At 43.0% G+C, this 21,365-nt stretch overlaps 1 protein-coding gene across 1 annotated transcript in view; it reads left to right on the top strand.

The window, feature by feature from the left end:
- Window positions 1-13,030: 13,030 nt before the first annotated feature.
- LOC147421038 (protein OBERON 1-like) overlaps window positions 13,031-21,365 on the top strand; it is a 39,212-nt gene continuing 30,877 nt past the window's right edge. The window contains exon 1 of the mRNA XM_086504315.1: window positions 13,031-13,254. Within this exon, the coding sequence (XP_086360441.1) occupies window position 13,254 (1 nt within the window). The 5' untranslated portion in view covers window positions 13,031-13,253. The remainder of the gene's footprint in view (window positions 13,255-21,365) is intronic.

Genomic DNA, 21,365 nt, shown 5'->3' with positions numbered 1-21,365 from the left:
GAAGGCCAAAGAGGCTAAGAAGAAAGATGGTGGTTCCACTGCAAATGCTGGTTCCACTACAAATGCAGCCATTGTTGAGTCTTCTATGAAAGGAGACTATGTTGCTGATGTTGATGCAGAATGGGCTTTTAACGCAGAGTGCACTTACAATCTTGTTGTCCATGATGCATGCTTGTCAGTTGCTGCAGATTCACATGTGTGGTATTTTGATAGTGGTGCTACAAAGCACATTACCTCACATCGTGAATTGTTTACCTCTCTCGAGTCTGTCCCTCATGGGAATTTAGCCACTTGTGCCAGCAATGCCTCTTATCCGGTTCAGGGAGTTGGAAAGATTGTGCTTACTGCTGCAAATGGCAGTTCCTTCACACTTGTTGATGCACTTTATGTACCTGGGATCAAGAATAATCTCTTGTCCGTATCCGCACTTGCTAGACTTGGACTTGTAGTCAAATTTGTGGATGATCTCAGTTTTGGTGATGAAATTGTTGCATCTGGCCTTTTGTGCAGTGGGTTGTATAAGCTCACTTCGTATGACAAGTGTGGACAAAATTTTGCAAATGATGTTGCAGATTCAAGGGCTATATCAGATGCAAAACTTTGGCATGCACGTTTTGGTCATCTGAATTTTGCCAGTTTTCTACGTTTGCAAAAATCTAATATGGTTGCTTCGTTTCCGCCTCTTGAAGCACCTGTCACACATGTTTGTGAAGGCTGTATTTTGGGTAAGATGTAGCGTTCTAAGTTTCCAAAGGATGGTTCAGTTCGGGCCACATGCAGGTTGTAGCTTGTGCATAGTGATGTTTGTGGGCCCATGCAAACTCCGTCCTTGGGCAATTACCTTTACTTCGTGAGTTTCATTTATGATTACTCCAGGCATGCATGGGTAATTCCGCTTAAAGCGAAGTCCAACGTTTTTATGTGCTTCAAACAATTTCTGGCTATGGCTGAAAATGTCTCAAAATGTACTATGGGCACCCTCCGTTGCGATCGAGGGGAGGAGTATATGTCTCATGAATTTAATGCATTTCTGGCTAGTCATGGGATAAAACACCAATGTACAGTGCCTTATACACCTCAACAAAATTTTGTTCCTGAGAGGAAAAACAGGTCACTGACGGAAATGGCACGATGTATGGTCAAAAGTCAAGCTTTGCCGCATTCTTTTTGCCTTGAGGTCATCATGTGTGCCACTTATGTACTTAACATGTGTCCTATGAAAGCTTTGCAGTCTATTACTCCATATGAAGCATGGCATGATAGAAAGCCTTCTATTGAGCACATGAGTGTTTTTGGTTGTTTGGCATATGCTTTGGTGCCACAAACACAACGCAGAAAATTGGATGATAAGGCTGTCAAATGTATTTTTGTTGGTTATAGTGCTGAAAGCAAAGGTTATAGGTTATATCATCTGCAAACAAAGCATATTTTGGTTTCACGGGATGTAGTGTTTGTGGAAGATTCTGTTTAGCCCTTGCTGTCATGTACTAGAGACAATAATGTAAGCTCACAAGACATTTATGACACTTTGTTGCCTCTTTTCAGTGGTGCAAATATGAATGTAATTTCCAATGAGGCAAATGTACAGCCTATGGGGGTTTCTGAAAATGTTACAGATCTGTCTATTACTAATGCAAATGTACGTGATGTACTTGATGAGGAAAGGGCTGAAAATGAGCAGGCTAGAGGTATGCCAAAATGGATGGTGCACACTTTGCGTGACAGTAAATTGGATGCACCTTTGTCTAGTCGTACTCGTTCAGGATCTCACCATGCATCTTATGCATCGGATTGTTATGATTTGGCTGTGTCTAGATTACATGATGTTGAGGAGCCTCTGTCTTTTGATGAAGCACATAATTCAAAAAATTTGATGGCTGCCATGCAATCAGAATATGATGCACTTATAGAAAATGACACATGGACTTGATGTGATTTGCCTCCTAGCAAAAAGGCCATTGGTATGAAGTGGGTTTACAAGTTGAAATGCAAGCCGGATGGTGAGATCGATCGCCATAAGGCTCGACTTGTTGCAAAGGGTTATGCACAACAAAAAGGCATAGATTATGAAGAGACTTTTTCTCCCACTTGTCGTATGACTACTGTGCGTTTTCTATGTGCATTGGCAACTCATTTTGGTTGGGATGTACATCAATCAGACATTGTTACTGCTTTCTTGAATGGTGACATATTTGAGGAAGTTTATGTAACGCAGCCTAGCGGTTTTGTCATAAAAGGACAAGAGGACAAAGTGTGCAGATGTAAGAAGGCTTTGTATGGGTTGAAGCAACCTTCTCGTGCTTGGTATGAGAAAGCTGACACTCATTTGGTCAAACGAGGCTTTCGTAACAGTCCAACAGAAATCACATTGTATGTAAAGAGTGAGGGTGATGTTCTTCTCATTGTGGTTCTTTATGTCGATGATTTGCTGATCAGTGGACCAAATGAGAGACATATTGCTGAATTTAAGGCTGATTTGAATGCTACTTTCAAGATGAAAGATTTGGGGCTGTTGCATCATTACTTGGGTATACAGTTTAAGCAGTGTGATGGTGGTATTGCCTTGTGTCAGAAAAGTTACATAGAGACGCTGCTATGTAAGTTTGGACTTGAGGATTGCAAACATATTGCCACTCCCATGGAAACAGGTTTGAAGTTGAGTCTACATGATGCTGGCAATCCTGCTAATGTCACTCTTTATCAAACTACTATTGGCTGCCTCATTTATGTATGCAACACGAGGCCGGATATTCAATTTGCAGTCTTAGAGGTCAGCAGATTTATGCATAGCCCAGGGTCTAAGCATTGGCAGGCTGTCAAGAGGATTTTTTGCTACATTAGTGACACTTTACATCTTTGCTTGTTTTATCCCAAGGGGGGATCATTGCCGCCAGACTTACATGCTTTTTTGGACTCAGATTGGGTTGGTTGTTTTGACACGCGAGTGTACACAAGTGGTTTTTGTTTCATGCTTAGCAGTTCATGTATATCATGGTTGAGCAAGAAGCAACCTACTGTGGCCACTTCGAGTTGTGAGGCTGAGTACACGGCAATCTTCACAGCTACGGTTGAGTGTGTATGGATCAGACGCCTTATGGCTGATTTGGGTGTTGGACAGGACACTGCCAACACTATCTACACTGACAGTCAGAGCGCATTGGCAGTTGCGAGGAACCCAGTTTTTCATGCTCCCACAAAGCACATTGAGGTGCATTACCACTATGTCAGGGAGAGGCTCTCAACAGGAGAGATAAGCTTGGCTTATGTGCCAACACAGGACAACCTTCCAGATCTTTTCAAAAAGGCATTGTCTCGTGAGAAGCTTGAAGCTTTCCACAAAGCTTTGGGCTTACTTCCCTTTGTGGACTGATCATGTCCTCAGGGCATGGCACTTCCCTTTACTCATGTGCCAACTCTCGTTCACCGCATCACTCCAGGGGGGATTTGTTACCATATACATGTGGTAGTGATGTGTGTGAACACACTAGGACCGCCAGGGCATTTTTTCCCTCTTTAGGAGGTTTTTTCCCCTGAGCATTGTATATACAACCATCACTGTAGGGCTATCTATCTTTCCATAGTAACACACTCTCTATTGTGTGCCTTGAGCTTCCTTCGTCTTCTCCAAGCTGTGTGCGTTTCTCTGCAACCCTAATTCCAACACATGGCATGTAGAAAACCAAGTTTGCAAACTTCAAGCATAATGTTGATGCATAATTCATATGCATGTGCAATCATAAAAGTAGTGATCATTCCTACTCGCAAATCCATGTAGCTATATGGAAATTGCTAAATCTATGCATAGCCTTGCTGTAACGAGAAGCAAACCATGATTTAGAAGCTTATGTATACCTTTGGAATGGTAATGATTGTAGAACCAATTCAAAGTTGAAATTGAAACTAGAAAATGAGTATCTACAAGCTTGTCAAATGCAACAATACCTTGTATGTAGGGGAAAAGAATCCCACCCAATTGTGTCATACCCAATCTATGAAAATAAATTGATTATATCCCCCAAATCCTTGCTCAATCTAGACCATGAGTATATCCCTTCGATGAAGTGAAAACTTCAATGATCCTTACTCTTGTGGAGAACTTCAAGGATCCTTGGATCAACAAGGCTCCCAAGGAGCAGCTCGATAACCTACGATTCATTTGTCAAGTCCAACATCGACATACCTCATATCAAATTTCAAGCCCAGATTGACTATGGTGTACTCAAAATCGTGCCCCTCTAATCATGGGCTAAAGCTAGGAGTATCAAAGCTTGTTGAGCCTTGGGTTGCCAAACCTTGGCATGCCAAGATTTGAGCTGCCAAAGCTTATTGCACCATGGCTTGCCTTTCCAAACCATGGGTTGTAGCCCTTACCTCGGTAGGGTGCCCAATTGAGGGTGCCCCTTTTGCTAAAAATACGAACAAACAAAAAAAAAACTTTGCACTAAGCAGAGATGGTGGCCTTTGTAGCGCAAAACAAACAAATCTGAGAAGAGCATGTTGTTGGTGTTGCTTGACATAGACCACTGCAAAAACGAACTTTGATGAGAAACTCCACGCGCTGCCAACGAGCTCTAACACGTGTCATATGATGCAGGTCAGCCACACAAGCTGTGTGAGCAAGGGGTGTCACGCACGACTTCCTCCAATAATATCTTCTTTGACCTTACCTCCTTCCTCGAGAGGTCATTTCCATAGCTCTTGTCGGACTTGCATTGAGATGAGAGTCTCCTCAAAAGGGCCCCTGCTCACACCATCATGGTAGTTCATCTTGAACCCTAGAGAGAGAGAGAGAAGAAGAAGAAGACGGAGAGAATTTTTAAGTCGTAGGAAACATGTCCTACATCCTTCCCCTCCTCCATAACTACCCTTCTACCTTGAGCTCTAATATCAATCTGAGATAGAGGGGACTAGCACATGAGAATAACCACCCCACCATGACATATATAGGCCCTTGGCCCTGCTACTTATAGGACCCCAATTTCGCATGTCCATCTTGGACCTTGGCCTACTTGGTCTTACCTTGGGCCTGACACACTCACGTTGCAAAAATTGCTCACTATGAGTGTAAATGATTCGTAGATGTGTGTTGATGGTAGGCCAAGAAAGGCCTCCGATGCTGAGGATGCCATCGAATCAATGTGATGCCAAAGATGATGTGAGTTGATACCGTCTACAGTCACTGGATGAGAGCGTCGAGCCTCGATGCAGATGTCGGGCTCTTAAATGCTCAAAGTTGTTGAGATGCGGAGCCGGATTCACCAATGCTTGATGAAGTAAACCTGCAATCTGAAAACAAAACTGAGTGCTGAAACTCGTAGAATTCACTCTCAAACTCCTGAGTTCAATTCTCCAAGGGAGAGTACGATGATGGTTATCAATGTATGGGATCTTGTGAACTCTTTTGTGTGTATCTATTACACAATCTATGTGATGTATGTATGTGTGTGTGTGTGTGTGTGTGTATGTGTGTGTGTTACACACTCCCTTGCTAAAAATAGCCGACAATGAAAATTTTTTGATGCGAGGCCGCCAATGCGAAAGCTCACACACAAGCTCCCTAATTTAATGTGTGTGTGTGTGTAACTCTTTTACCATAAATAATAAGACATAATTGAACTTTTTACATTCAAAAGACACCTGGCTCGAGAGAGAAGGAATGATAAGTACAAAAATAACTCAGTCTTAGAATCATCTTTGTACAATGTTTATATGAATAAAGCTTCAATCCAGTATACAGATATCAGAATTACTTCCCTTGCCATAGGTGTATGTGTAATCATGTAAGGACAATTGCTTAAAGCAAAAAAAAAAACCTCCAAAGATAAGATAGAGTCCTTACATGTATCCATCCAAACAAGACAACACATATGTTAGCCTTGAATGTGTTTTACAGGTATCAAATGGACTATACTAATGGACTATACTATTTGTTATCCATGTCCATCTTTAACAAGTTTTTTCTAAACTTTCAAGCCTTAGTCCAAAATATTTATTTTATCACCCAAAGTGTAAGGTTTTTTTAGAAGGCCATGCCACCTTTAGAACTAGCTCCATTGATGAAGCTTCATACTCACTTTGCCATAAAGAAAAAGCAGTATAAATGACATTTCCTTTAACAAGTTTTTTTATATTACAGATAAAGTTTAACCCTAATTAGGGTTTATGCCCTTTCCCTTCCTTAAATGTTACTTACCTTTATTCTCTGATCAGTAAGCCAATTAGCAGAGATCTTTAGATATAAACATGATATCTAGCTAGACCAAGTGTATTAGAAAAGTAAGTGTGTGTTTTCTATGCATTCTTTTTTTTAACCCTATTTATAGGAATGCTAAAACAATATAGCAGTACCAAAAAAACCAATAAACCACAAAGTCTAGCGGTAGTACACATCCGGTGAGGATCTCACCCAGAACAATCCCCCGAATCCACTTTTATCAGAAAGTCAGTTACGTAATTGGGAAACACCTCCCCGTTTTTTACAGTAATTCATGCGCTAAGTGAAAGAGAACAACTGGTATCTTTACCAAGTCCAAAAATGACGAGTAAACAATAAGGTACAGTTAGTATGCCACAAGCCAATCGGCTAACCCCCAACCAATGTACAATGTAGAACCACCGTAAGCAGTAGCAGTATCATTACCTTATGCTTGCTTAGCCCATTCAGTCCTTACCATATAAACTTAGCCAACCCATATGATGGGTTTTACCCGGTTAAGCATTAAGGAACATCAATCCTCAAAAGTGCCGTAATTTGTCAAGGACAACCACACAGTGGTTTATTTCATCAGTTTAAGCGACCGATTATGCCGCTAAAAAATTTCCAGATTTTTGCTTAAGTACCATCATCAACAGTAAAATGAAAAACAGTGAATACAGGGTAAGGAAAAACCCTTTTTTCAAAAAAATGAACATCATGTACCTACAGTTGAATAATGAACAGCAGTGAAAAATCTAGTAACAGTACCATGGTAATGCCCCAAAAAAACCACCTTTACCATATGATGCCAGTCATAGCTGACCACTGTAGTGGTCCTTACCAAGCTGAAGAACGAGGAACAACCCCTTAATAATGCTTGTTATTGTCAAACTGAGCCAACCAAACTGAGGTCCAACCATTTATACCATGCACTGCTAAGTATAGCCATCTCGACCATTTAAGTACATCATTGCTAAGTATAGGCTTTTTATGCAACATCGCTTACCATTTAATAAAAAAAATGACAGAAACGAGATCATTGATGCTAAGCTTAGTGACCAACCTGAGTTGGTTGAGTTGTAAGCTCCATGCTTGGTGCAACAGAGATAAAAAAACACAAAGTCCTCAATCTTAACACAAGTAAAACACACACACAGCTAAGTGAGGGGGTAGAATGCACCCTCACCTCTTTAAATAGAAGAAGGAAGGCCGCCATCACTCACGGCTAATTGCTTGCAGAGTATATTGAGTAGATCGATTTCCCCCTGGGGATATCTAGAAGAGTAGCCACCTGCGATGCCGTCTGGCACAATAGACTAACCAAAGCGCCTCACGGCATGGTAAATGAAAGTAGTAAGTAGTTATTTTAACCACGCCTTGTAACCATCATACCCTTATTAGGGTCCTATCCCATGTCTAGCAACAAAACTTTTATAGAACCAAGAGTGTCGACAACCTATGGCATGATACACCTCAATTTGATGTTTAAAAAGGCTACCAACAAGTGGTGAAATGTGTGTGTGTGTGTACTAGCAAGTGTGAACTAAACTTGGAAAGTTCAATTTGATGCTTAAAAAGACTACCACTAAGTGGTGAAATGTGTGTGTGTGTGTGTGTGTGCACGCGCACTCTTCCACAAAAGAATCTTCAAAGCTATGATTTCTGTTTATGCAAAGATCCAAGAAGCTTCACCTTTTTGCTTTTGAATTTTTTTAAGGTCGAAGACTTCAAATTTTTGCGAGCCCAAAGTCTCCAAGACTTTTGCTTTGCTGAAGTTGATTTCCCCCAAAAGATTCAAGAACATTGATTTTCTACAAGAACTGAGAAGTTTCAAGCTTCACATTTCTTATCAAAGCTTCACTTTGCTTATTTTCCAAAGCAATGTAACTTAGCTTCTCTAAGTTTCAAGATTGCCCCTTTTCCAAAAGCTTCAAAGAGACATTTTTGTTTCTCTTGTATGTCTAAGAAAAGCCTTGCCAAAACCAAAAATGCTTCTCCAAGCCTTTATAAGGAGATTCACATGCAAGGGGAGGGGAAGGGTGTTCGAAAGCCCCCACCTTGCTCTTATACCAGTTGAAGGACAACGACATGTGCCCGTGTTGCATGCGGGAAAAGGGAAAGAAGAAAGAGATTCAATTAGGGGAAACAATACAAAGTGAGAAGTCACTATGTGTTTCCTTTATTGTATATACACTTGAAGAATAAATCAAGTCAGTGAGTTAGTGTGTGAAGGGTGTTAATCACGGGCGGGTGGCCACGGGTCTTTACCCCAACACTTGCTACCTTTGGATACCACTTGATAGCTTTTCTCTCTTTTATTTAAGAATATGATACGCTTGAGTTTGAGTGGAAGGAAGGCCATACCCATATTGATTTTTAAAACCAAGTGATTCGTTGATGTGAAGAGAGAAAAGAGGTTGTCTTTGTTGCCAAGTCCTCATGTGGTGGATGATGAGAAGGCCCTCTTGGTATTTGGGTATTGTGTTTCTTGTGGGGAGGCTTTTGGTATCAACATTAGTTGTTCCCCTAGCTCTCTTTGTCTTGCCGCCTGTGAGCTTAAAGTGAGCTCAAAGGGATTTTAAAAATTTATTCTTTAAAAATGGCATCGATATTAGATATATGCCAATGTTAATACTAGTGCTGATTCAGATGCAAATCAGAGTTGCCCGTTTGTAGCTAAAGCATTCAATATCTAGCTATAGTAACATGATCAAGTGAACAAACTCTTGTCCATTGTTTATCCAAATAAGTATGTTAATTAAGTGGTCGGCTTACTACTATACAAAACAAATCAAACACCATGAAAACAATCCACCTTGCATGGATACACCTTGAATATAAGAGAAAAGAAAGTACAACCCTTCAACCCTAGCGATGGGGAAGGAAAAGAAGGGAGAGTCAGGTAAAGGTGGTGGGCTTCACTGTGCTTTGCCCGTGTTCGCCGGCTAGTATCCGACCGCCCACATTTATCTCCTTATTCTTTATATATACAAAGAATAAGGAGCTCTCACTAATTCTCACACTGTGCTCATACAGTGAGATTGGAAGCTCCACCCCACATCCCTGTGTCGTGCTCTCTCTCTCTCTCTCTCTCTCTCTCCATCTTTGCTGTACACACGCACGCCTACGATCCATTCCTTCACAAATGGTATCAGAGCTTTGGCTTTGCGACGTATGGAGTTTTACATAGAAGTGAGCTTGTTTTCGGAGGAAGCTTGAGATTAGTCAGCAACCACCAGATCTGTGCTCATGGAAGCTTGAGGGACATTCCCAGCCTTGAGAGGAGGGTGTATTGCAACTATGTATTTTTTTTTGTAGCCATACTTGAAGGAAGAATGCAAATTTTCATTTTCGCAGGTCATTTTTCATGCTTCAAAATTGTGTTTTTTGCATAACTTTTGCATACAGAATGCGATTTATGGAAGGTTCGGGTGTAACCTGGGGTTTTGGCATGCTCTGGACGCAATGGTGATGTCCATTTGAACTAATTTTGACCTCTACAATTTTTGCAACAGCAATTGTTTATTGTGTGTCGAGGATTCCACACATGGTTTGCCTCGGATGTGAGAGTGATATTGGATGTAAGTTTGCTCACTGGTGGGAGGATATGATATATGATGTGTGTGGTCAAATGCTAAGAGATTTGGTAGCACTTGTTTGATATCCACTTGTGGCCACATACAGAAGATGCGCTAGATATCTCGCGGTTGCTGATTTGTCTTGCCGTTATGCGAGACATTTGCAGGTGTTTGCAATGATGTATGTAAAGTGTGGAGATTGGTGCATGCATTTGGAGTGCGGATTGATCGACTTTGGTTGCTCATGGTTTTGAGAGTGCAGTCACTTTGGTTATTGGTTTTGTAGCCATTTTATACGCATCGTTGGTGTGTTCGAGATTGCGATTGCTTGTAGCACTCACAATTTGCATGCAGTGTTTTCCCTTTTGGGTGGTGCATCGCGGGCGTGTTTCGCTCTACATTTTTTGTCTTGATCCGTGAGTGCTCAGCCATTTGGAGCTTCCAGTTTTGACTCCCAACTAAAGGTTGAGTCTAGTACTCCCACAGGTGTTGTCATTTGTAGTTGAGGACATCTTCTGCAGTGTTTTGGCTTGCATACCGATTTCGACACAACAGGTGTCTTGAGCTTTTGCTTTGTGTATGATTTTGTGGGATAGTGGCTGGAGTTTACTAACTATAGTTTGTGATCAAGCCTAGCGCTCACATTGACAGGTTTACAAGCAGGTTTGAGGGTCATTTGTGAGCCGAGTTTTTCAGCCATCGTTCCCTCTTTGCAGGTGCCTATGTATGGCTCAATTGTAAGCTAATTTGCAGCACAATTGTGACCTGTTTCTTCAGCTATTTGAGAGTTGAATTTGGGGATGTTTTGGGACTGATTTGCAGCCATATTTTTCAACCATACATAAGCTTGTGTTACTCTACAAGTACAGTTCTTGTTACTCTTTATAGTGGTTGAGTTTTGACTCCCACTTTTACACAGGTTGTGTATGCTACAATTTTCTGGCGCATTGCTCATTCATTGACACATTTTGGCAGCAATTTTCACTCATATATGTATGTCATTTGTGGCACCGTTGAGTGATACTCCAGTTAGAGCGGTTTGACTCAGTATATGACTTTGTGAGGTGATTCCGGATGAGTACATTCCCGAGATTGTCCATTTGGGCATTTGTTGTTGTTTCCATTGCGATTTACTGTTGAGTTTTTTGCTCCAGTTACAAAGGAGACTCTGCCAAAATTTTGCCAGATATGTATGCCTATTGCAGAGGCTAGTGAGCTTGACCCTTTTCTCACCTTCTTTGCTTGAGACAATGGTTTGCTCTTGGGTGGGAGAGTCTTGTGATCTTGAGTATTATTTGCCATTGTTTTGGCATGGATATGGAGACACTTCAGGTTAGAGGTGGTTCTCGCTCACGATCGCGACTGACACATTGGCATTGCGGCCACGATGGGCATATTAGGCACCGTTGCTTCAGGCGTATGAGACAACGAAAGAGGCAGATGCATGGTGCTACTATGAGGACAGATGCTAAAGAGTATGCATGTGATGGGCATGTCACTTTTGAGTCTAGCTTGTCTTCAGGCTACTTTGTGTTTTGGGATAGCACATTGTCTATGCGTTTTCTACTAGACGAGCATGTAGTTTTTCAAGTGACGCCACATCGTGATTTGTTTTTCTCTTTCTCTAGTGGGAGACTTGGTTGTGTGAAGTTTGCTGATGGTTCAACATATAATAGAGGGTGCTGGAGGTGTATGCATGTCTTTACCTAGCGGTGCATTGCTTACGCTACGAGATGTACGTTATGTACTAGGACTCAGTCAGAGTCTCATTTTAGTGTGTCAATTACAGAGTAGTGGGCATTGTGTACTGCTTGGAGAGTTGTCATTCCAGATGCATTGGGGATCACTTGTGATAGCCAGAGGTGCTAGGAGTGGTTTGGTATACCCTTTGCATATTTCTGACACACGAGGTGGTGTAGTCTCTGTGTATTTGCAACCATGTTTGGAGCGAGAGATCAGGCGTGTCTCTTTTGCGGATGTGTTGTATGGAGAGCAGGTTGTGCATTTGCCTTGTGGTGACGTTCATGCAGGCAATGGTATCTCTGGGGATGCACAACTTGGTCAGTCATCAGTTAAGGTGACATCAGTTGAGCCAGAGATCGATGCATTGTTCTATGATGCGTCTGATACGTTTGAGAGAGATAGTGTCCTTCAGACAGCTGTATGTGATTGTATTGGTGCTGATTTTTTGGTTTTGCAGTCATTCTCAGCAGATATGCCTTTGCCAGACGATGCTGACATGGTGATGCATAGTCAGGTGAAACCTGATGAAGATGCATATGGCACTGAGGTTGCTGACATGGATAGGTTGGCACACATAGTGCATGTTTCGTCGGCTTTCGGGTCTCTCATGTCTGACATTTTGGTCTCGAGACCTGATCTTGCTTATGCGGTTGGTGCATTTGCAATAGGAATTGTCAATTGTGCGATGACTGACACTGGCATTGTGCATTATGGAGCCATGCAGGTCGTCACTTGATACCTGCATCAAGAGTGTCATCGTGGCTCTAGCCCTAGTGGTATGCACGTTGCATTTCCACTAGAATGGTTACAGATGCATTCACGTGTTTGGAGTGAGCCAGTGGGCATAGGTTGAGAGTTGTCTTCTCTCACCTCTTGTATATACTAGTTGTAGGCTAGTCTTCTTGCCACTTATCGGCACACATCCTTTAGTGGGAAAATGTTAGGTGTGCCTCACCGTGCTTTGTTTGTGTCGACCAGCCAATGTCCGACCGTCCACATTTATCTCCTTATTCTTTATACATACAAAGAATAAGGAGCTCTCACTAATTCTCACACTGTGCTCATACAATGAGATCTGGGAGCTCCACCCCACATCCCCGTGTCGTGCTCTCTCTCTCTCTCTCTCTCTCTCTCTCTCTCTCCCCCCGCTGCACACACGCATGCCTATGATCCATTCCTCCATAGGAACATGACACAACTACACATCCCCAAGGGAAAAAAAGGGTGACACCTAAGAGCGTCGATTAAATGTGAATCATTAACATCGACATGCCTAACAATATCCCCACACACACACACACACACATATGCATATACATATATATTTGTGTGTGTGTGAGAGAGAGAGAGAGAGAGAGAGAGAAGTAGTTGGTCTTTCAACAAGATCCTTTGACCTGGCTTACAAGCGGGGCTAAGTTTTCACAACCCAAATCTCCCCTACTTAGCAGCACCATTTCCCACCTTTTATCCCCTTTGTGGCTTCCTCTTCTAAGAAGTAGCCTCGGGCAAACTAATCCCAAGCGAGTATTTTAGTCCAAAACCCAAGTCCAATATCCAATTCCAATATGTAACAATGATACCCAAAATTTGACTTTGCAGATCCTTGCTCGATGAAAAAATTAACCGGGATTTGTAGTGTTTGCATGCAAGGATCAAGCGCGTAGTAGCCAGCTCTAGCTGGAGAGAGAGAGAGAGAGAGAGCAGCTCATCTGACAGCGGGGGAGTCGAGATATCCGAGTAAGTGCTTCTTATCGCCTGTGCTAAATCGCGTTCTGTTTCTGAGAGAGAGAGAGAGTTTTCACTTTCGTACCCTGAGCAGAAGTACGTTGCCTTACTTGCTGTTGCGTTGGAACATGAAAACTAGAAGAGACTCCTATTTGACATACTACTCTCCTGTTTTCAATGTTATAGCATTCTACGGTCTTCTAGTTTGGATGGCATCTTACTGCAAACCCTTCCATTGGCACCCTGTTATTTTGACCTTTATACGACAGAAAAAGTGCCTTTAGAGAGGCAGATGGACGTCAAATCCTATCACAAATATTATTCTGATTCATCAGTGTGGCTTTGGAGGAGGAATGCATCTATTTTGGGTTACAAGAGATTTTATGAGATGAATGCAGAGTATGTTTAAGTCGCAGCACAAGGTTCTTCGTTCCATGAACCATATGAGATGTTGCAGGATTGTGCTTTAAGTATGGTATGATACTGTGATGTCAACAGATCATTCGACATAGCCACATAGTGGGTGGACTTCGTGCCACTTCTCATTAATTATATCATTATTTGTGTCCTGGGGTTTCATGGTTACTTTATGGGTACCTGCTCTGTCGAAACCTGCTGTTTGCCTGTTGCAAACCCTAAACCCATGTTCATCGTCGCCTTCAGTCCAGTCCACCTGCACTTCCGCCGGCGCGCTTCGTTGCTTCCTCGTTAATTCTGCCGTTTGCTGCCACATCTGCCTGTGAGCTTCCCTAGCTGCATCTGCCCACCCTCCCCCCACCTGCCTGCCCCCGCCTTGCCTTGCCTCCTCGACTTTGCCCTGCTCATGTTCCTTGCCCCGACGGCTACCTGAACCATCCGTTCACACACTCCTTCACTCACACACACACACACATACACACATGACACACCCACTCTCACACACCCGTGTGCGCGCACGATGTTCCCTGCCCCCGACGGCTAGATGAACCGGTTGTTCACACACTCCTTCACTCACACACACATACAGTCACATGACACACCCACAATCACACACTTGTGCGCGCGCTTCCGCAGCTTGGCCGATCTTGACATACTTTTGGTGAACCCAAAGCGAAATCAATTGGGGTGAGGGTTGAAAGGCTTAATTGAAATCTTTATAAACGTCATTTAAGCTATGGAAGACCAAGGGATGTGCTTCGATGCAAACACAATGCAGATGTTCAAGCCTTTGCTATGTTTATGCAATAGCAATAAGCTGCTGAAAGGATGGAACTCTCTTCAACCAAAGCCCTTTAATTGGTGAAGAAAATGGATCAATATAATGGTAAAACTGTATCTAAATACTTGAGGAATCATGTTAAAGAAATGGAGTTAAGCAAGTTTGGAGCTTCGAGCACATGTAAGGGATATAAGAGGTGTGCATGGTGAAGATTGGGAAGCTTTTAAGAAAGCTCTTAAGGAGGAATATTTCATGGAGGATTCCGAACAAGTAACAAAGAGGGCTTTCTTACAATGGGTTGCCCTTAGAAACGAAGGACTATCTCGTATGGAGTTGTTAAGGGAGTTCGAGCGACGATATGCACAATTGTCTACAATAGAGCAAGATACCTTGTATATTGAGAACGTTGAATTGTTTATATAAGCTACAGGTACAGAAATCCAAGAGAAATTAGCGGAATGGAAAGATGTTGAGGACGCTGTTTCACTTTTCGCTAAAAGGCAATGTAGACGAGATAAAATGGTGATAAACAATGTCACTCCTACTCCTACTAGTCCAGAAAATGTAGCCAAGCTATCTATTGTGAATCAAAAGACTAATGAGGCTTTCATGCTAGATGAGCTTGTCGAAGGTATGCGTGAGATGAAACTCAAACTTGCAAGATTGGAGAATTAAGGATAACCATCGAGATAAAAGTTTCAAAGTAAAGAAGGTTTTGTGCATAGGTGTATATGGTGTGATAACACTGATCATGGTAGAAGGGACTTTAATAGCTTTAATGATGTTGGACCTTGTTTTTTTTGAAGACGGTAAAATTCACTTGACGGAAATAGGTTTGCCGTTGGGAACAAATTTTGGAAAAGGAGGTATGCGCAAGCTAATGGAGGATATGGCAACTAGTCATGCCATCTTTGTAGTAGAAGCTGCTACCTATGGGACAAAGATTGAGTATATCATAGAGAAAGGGTTAAGAAAGGGTTAAGACATGTTGAAGATGTCTGCGAAGAGTATGATTGTCTTTGGTGCAATTTCATTGGCTAATAAAGGGAAAGTGACTAAAGAAGGGCTTCATCAAACATGCAACGGTATTTGTCAAGCAACATGATGAGATGATTGAGTGGACTCATTATTAGTGCATGCTTATGTTGCCAAAAGTCAAAATAATGAAGCAATTGCAGAAGAAAAGTGTAGGTGTGATAATGGGGATGAAGTACCTTCAAAGTGGACTATAAGAAGTGGAGGAAGAAAGGATTCGATACCTTCTCAAGAGGCTTCACCATCACAAGTGCCTCCTCTGTCGGAAGTTTCTATGGAGTAAGCATCAACAAAAAGGGAGCTGGCAAATCTTAAGCAAATGGCCCTGCTTACAAATTACAATCCGACATAGAAGCTGCTACAAACTCGAAGGAGGTATTGGAAGAAAGGATTTTGAATAGCAAGGTTGAGTTTACATTGGTTGAAGTCTTCGGCATAGCTAAGCATGAGTTCTATGAGGAGATCATTGACATCATAAAGAGAAAAAGAAAAACTCTAGTGGAATCGAGTTCTTCACAATTACAGGGTGAAGACGAGACATTAAACACACAAGGGATACATGTTCAAGCCAAGCCATGTGAAGATGATAATGTGGTTGGGTGCTTCTAGAAAAGCAAAGCATGTTCAATTTGTGGATGATGATGATGAAGATGAAGTCACTCATCGAAGCCACTACTGGCAAGAGCTACAATGGAAACCTTGGTGAAGGTGGGTGTCACAAATTATTGACATGTCAAAGCCCTGAAGAAGGGAGCCAACTTGTAGATGCCGTACGAGGGGCCTAAACCCTAATAAGAACATGTCACGTGACACATCCAACCCTATGTGTCCGTGGACAAGCTACAACACGACAAGGGTTCAGTCAGTCCAGTCAGTCTAGATTTAGAAGTGATTTGGCACTTTTGTGAGTCTGTTCGCAGACCGTGCATGTCCAGACACTGAGAGTAGATGCATATCCTCTAGTTGCACACAACATGATCATAAGCATTCCCATCAGAATCCATTAGGGGAATTTCCCAGTGCATTTAGCCTATTTTCCCTATTTTTGACATTTTTCACTTATTTATTTTTAAGTGACTTTTGTTGGAAAGTAGGTAGGGCAAATTGAGTAAGTTTGTATATAAGCAAACCTAGACTAGCACTAATTGGCAGAAGAGGCAGCAGGAGCACAAGCTCAACAGGCGACTTCTCAGCAGAACCCAAGAGGTCTAGCGTTTTTGCATCACTGCAGTAAGCTAGCGTTTTTTGAACAAGAACCCAGCTCAGCCAGCGTTTTTGCATCTGCCTCAACCCGGCGACAGCAAGGAACAGATCAGCCCTAGCGTTAGCAGTTTCCCACCGCAGAACCCCAACGTTTTTGCATCAACACAAAGATCAGCCCTAGCGTTTTTGGATCTGCCAGACAAGCCAGCAGATCTTCGTGACGGAATCCACAGTACCATCAGCGTTTTCAGTTTTCAGCCTTAGCACTCGCAAAAGAACCCCCGAACCTCGCAGATCCCACCTTCCCGCAACAGTTCCTCGCCGCACGGTTAGTTTTCGCAAGGTTTACAGTTTCAGCCTGGAAAATGCAGATTTCAGCATCTGCGTTTTCAGCACGTCGTCATTGCATCGTTGTCATCGCCGTCGTCACCGACACAGAGTCAGAATTCAACAGATAAAGATTTGCAGATTTCAGCCCTTAGCGATTTTAGTTTTCAACCCGTCTCGTCGTCGTCTTCATCGTCGGCAAGTCCAAGCATTGTAGAGATTTGTGCAATCTTAAGTAGACCGCTCTCGCCATAGAGAGTGGGGCCCTTGGAGGAGGGTTTTACAACTCTGGAATCGTATTCTCTTCTCTATCTCTCAATCTCATAACTTTTACGCACAGTGTCCATTCACTTTGTTTGTGTCCATTGCACTCTCTCATTAAGAACGGAAGGCTCTCCCTTCCATAAGAACAAAAGGAACCTTGAGCACAGTTCGGAGCACTCATCTTGAGAAAAGTACAACATTCATTCCGCTGCACCCTACATTGGTATCAGAGCTTTGGCAGTGTTCTGTATCACTCAAGGAAAGAACCACAAGAACCATACATAATTTTTTTTGCTTGTTGAGGTCGCACGAACCTAAGTTCGCTTGGGCATGTCGATTCCTAATCGTGTTTTTGAAGAGTGACAGGTATCCCAGGAAAGAAGGGCTTGTCCAGCCTCCCCTTGTGCCTCTTTTCACTCATTGAGAGTGGACCGTGCACTTAGCGGCCGGCCACTCGACGTGAGGTGGGAAAAAGCATCCTTGGTGTGAGCGCAAGGCCGCCGCCAATGGGTACGCCCGCGGAAAAGAATAGAACTTGGGTGAAGAGAAGATCCTTCTCTAACACATATTGCAAGCGAAAGAAGAACCTCAAGAAGCTCAAGACCCTCAAGAATTCAAGAACCCCAAGAATCAAGATTCCCAAGAACCCAAGTTCCTTGTGAACTTAAGAACCCAAGATCACAAGAACCCACAAGAACCCAAGACTTCAGTGAATGGTCATCACTCGAAGCGGAATGGATACTTCGCTTGGAGGTGATGAGCATGAGAGCGGCGAAGAAGAATTTTCCCCACCAGGAGGTTTTTCCGACCCTCCCCCTTCCCCATCTACGCCCAAGGATTGCACTAACTCCTATGAAGGAGTTGGAGCAATTGTTTATGGAAAGACAGTTAGAACGCGAAGAAATAAAAGCAGAAAGAGAAGCAGAAAGAAAGGCCTACGAAGAACGAAAGGCATCCATAGATCGTGAATACAAAGAAGGAATGGCAGCCATAGTGCATGAGAGCGAGCAAGCACGCTTGGAAGCCAAAGAAAGACAAGCAAAATTTGATCGCGAGAACAACAAAAGACAAGCAGAATATGACCGCGAGAACAAAGCAAGACAAGAGAAGAGCGATCAACACATGAAAGAGTTGTGGCGACTTTTTTCTCAAGTGCAGGCGCATTTTGCACAAAATCAGGAGAAGGAGACTCAGTCTCTTCTTCTCCAAAGCATGACACACCGAATTTGCATGATGATTTGAATGATAATGATGAGCATGATGATTTGGATGACACTGACAAGCATGATGATTTGCATGATCAAGATGTGATTTCTCACAAGCACGATGATTTGCATGAAGAAGAAGTGATTGTTCACAAGGATGATGTGTTAGTTGATATGTCACAAGACGGGCACACCGTGCCAATAGAAAAGAACAGAGTGAACAGACTTAAGCACTTCAATAACATTTGAACTGAAAGAGAGAGACGACACGCGACACGGAGTGGTGGAACTCCACCCCAGAGAGTATTGGCCCCAAACCTTGGCGCCCCTTTCGGTATTTCTTTATATTGCATCAACACAGTATAAGCCGGTACTCCAGACTTTGCACCTTCGCTAGGAAGCATGCCAGAGAATGAGCCCTAGCCTCATATTTAATGGCCCTTGGGCTGAAAAGCAGTTACAGTAAAAAGCCTTTAAAACTCAAAAGTTCTTTGTGACACTTCTTCTGTTACTTGTTCTTCTTAGGATTTAGGCCCCTCGGCCGGCATCTGTAAGTTGGCTCCATTCTTTAGGCTTTGACATGTCAGCAGTTTGTTACATCTCCCCTTCTTGAAAGAGAGTAATCGTCTGCGATTACAGCATATCTGCAAAACAACTCAAGTTAGCTCCGAGGGTCATTCCGAGGGACAATCAATTTGCTCTTTTTATTAAGGAGTTAGCTTCTCCTTTCGGCTGTTTTGATCAAGGAGTTAGCTTCTCCTTTCTGCTCTTTTGATCAAGGAGTTAGCTTCTCCTTTCGGCTGTTTTGATCAAGGAGTTAGCTTCTCCGTTCGTCCAGATCGGAACTTTTGATATTCCATCGCAGTAAAATTAGCCATCACACCTAGACCGTACTGATCTGCCACGGGTGTCTTGATGCACTAAAATTACATACCCAGGCAATCTCATCCAATTAGGAATATTCAGTGGTTGGCACATCACAATGCAACACAAATGCTCACACATGCATGTTACAAGACAGAAACATAAAGCCGCCGATGAACACTCCTCCCGCATAACCTAACAAGGTCCGGGCCGGGAGATATTCAACGACTCCCTCATCACTCCTCCCACATAACCTAAAAAGGTCCGGGCCGGGAGATATAGAGGCCTTTTACAACCAAACGCCCCCCAGATCGCAGCCTGCGTCGTTTGGAGGTGCTGAGAGTAGCCACTGCTTAGACTTCTTAATACTCCTCCTGCATCACCATCCAGGTCTGGGCCGGGAGTCACAACAACAATAATACTCCCCCCGTAAATAACCACAAGGGTCCGAGCCATGAGTAAAAGAAACAGCACTTTTCAATCATTCAATACTCCCCCTGCAAATAATCACAAGGGTCCGGGCCATGAGTATGAACAAGCATTCTCAAACATCATTTCTCACTTCTCCACTCGGGAGTAAAATCACCAATTAGTGAAACTAGTATCAAACCAGAGTCAAACAATTCAAATCGGCACCAAAGCGCTCTGTCTTACAAGGCATAAGCCATAAGAAACCCAAGACTTGGAATTCATGGATTCAACAGAATATTTGCAGTTTCTGCTCAATGAACTTCACCACATTCTTTCGCGGCATCCTCAACAGAATCTTTCGATGTTGCAAAGTTTTCAACAATTTTTAACTACATGCTAGCCCCTCTGATGCCCCAGGTGGTACCTCCTCCTCCAGCAACAGAAAGTACGAGAGCTTCCAACTGGCAAACTTCTCAGCCGTCTTTTCCGATTGGGGGAGTCTTCAGGAATATGGTGCAGCCATCTGACCCTGATCCAATGCAACCGCCTTTGCCACCGCCATTGCCCCCAGCTCAACCACCACCACCGCCAGCGGGCTACAATGGTTGGAGCCCATGTGGATACCGTTATTATCCATACGCGGGATATGCACCTAACCAACCCAAAGATTTCAAAGATGGCAGCACGACAATCAAATTTCCACTTTTTCCGGGGTGAAAGATCGCAAGAAAGCATTGCAGTTCCTACAGCAATTCGACAACATCTATGCTTTAGGGGACTATATAGAAGAATCCAAAATTTCTCGAGCAGCGGGATTTCTTAAAGATAATGCTATGCAATGGTGGAGTTCAATCGTGACACAACCGCACGCTGCAAGGACCTGGCAAGCTTTCAAGACAATTTTTGCTCGTAGTTACATGACTTCTATGTTTGAAGTCCGGATTTTGGCAGAGTGGGGCAACTTGAAAATGCTTGCCACCGAAACCATGGACGAATATAACCAAAGGTTTCTCGATGTGTACCTTCCTCCAAGCAAGTCTCCACCATGCAAGAACTTATGGACCATGCCGGGGTCGGCTAGGAACTGATGAAGGGAAAGCTAGAGTTTACCACAGAAGAATCTCCGGCCACTAACCACAACTCTCGGCAACAACGAACAAATTCTCGAGAGTCGTGAAAATCAACCGCAAAGGTCTCGTTTGACGCCTCAACAACGAGACACCCTACTACAAGAAGGCCGATGCTTTGGATGCTTTCAAACAAGGCATAATCATTCTAATTGTCCCAAACGCACTGATAGACCAAACGAGTTGACGCCTGCACCAACGGTCGATAGAACCCCAGTGCCACCTCTTGCTAAGAGAGCTAGACCCGCTATTGGACTAGTTCCTGATATTTATGGCATACGCCTTGAGAGCACAAATGAATTGTGTCAAGCATATGGCAAAGTCAATGGCTTCAAAAGCCTTATTTTCTTTGACCCCGGAGCTATAGAGAACTTCATCCATCCAGAATTCTTAAAGCAGATGCATTTTGATTATGATGTAGAGGGTGGAGAAATTGAAGCTGAGCTAGCCACGGGGCAAACTCAGAAAGTGGTACCGCTCATTGGTGCT

The sequence above is a fragment of the Adiantum capillus-veneris genome, chromosome 28, assembly GCF_014529385.1.
Source record: "Adiantum capillus-veneris isolate H3 chromosome 28, ASM1452938v2, whole genome shotgun sequence".
In the NCBI taxonomy this organism is placed as follows: domain Eukaryota; kingdom Viridiplantae; phylum Streptophyta; class Polypodiopsida; order Polypodiales; family Pteridaceae; genus Adiantum; species Adiantum capillus-veneris.
The sequence above is the reverse complement of the archived record's forward strand: the minus strand, read 5'-3'. Positions and strand labels throughout refer to the sequence as shown.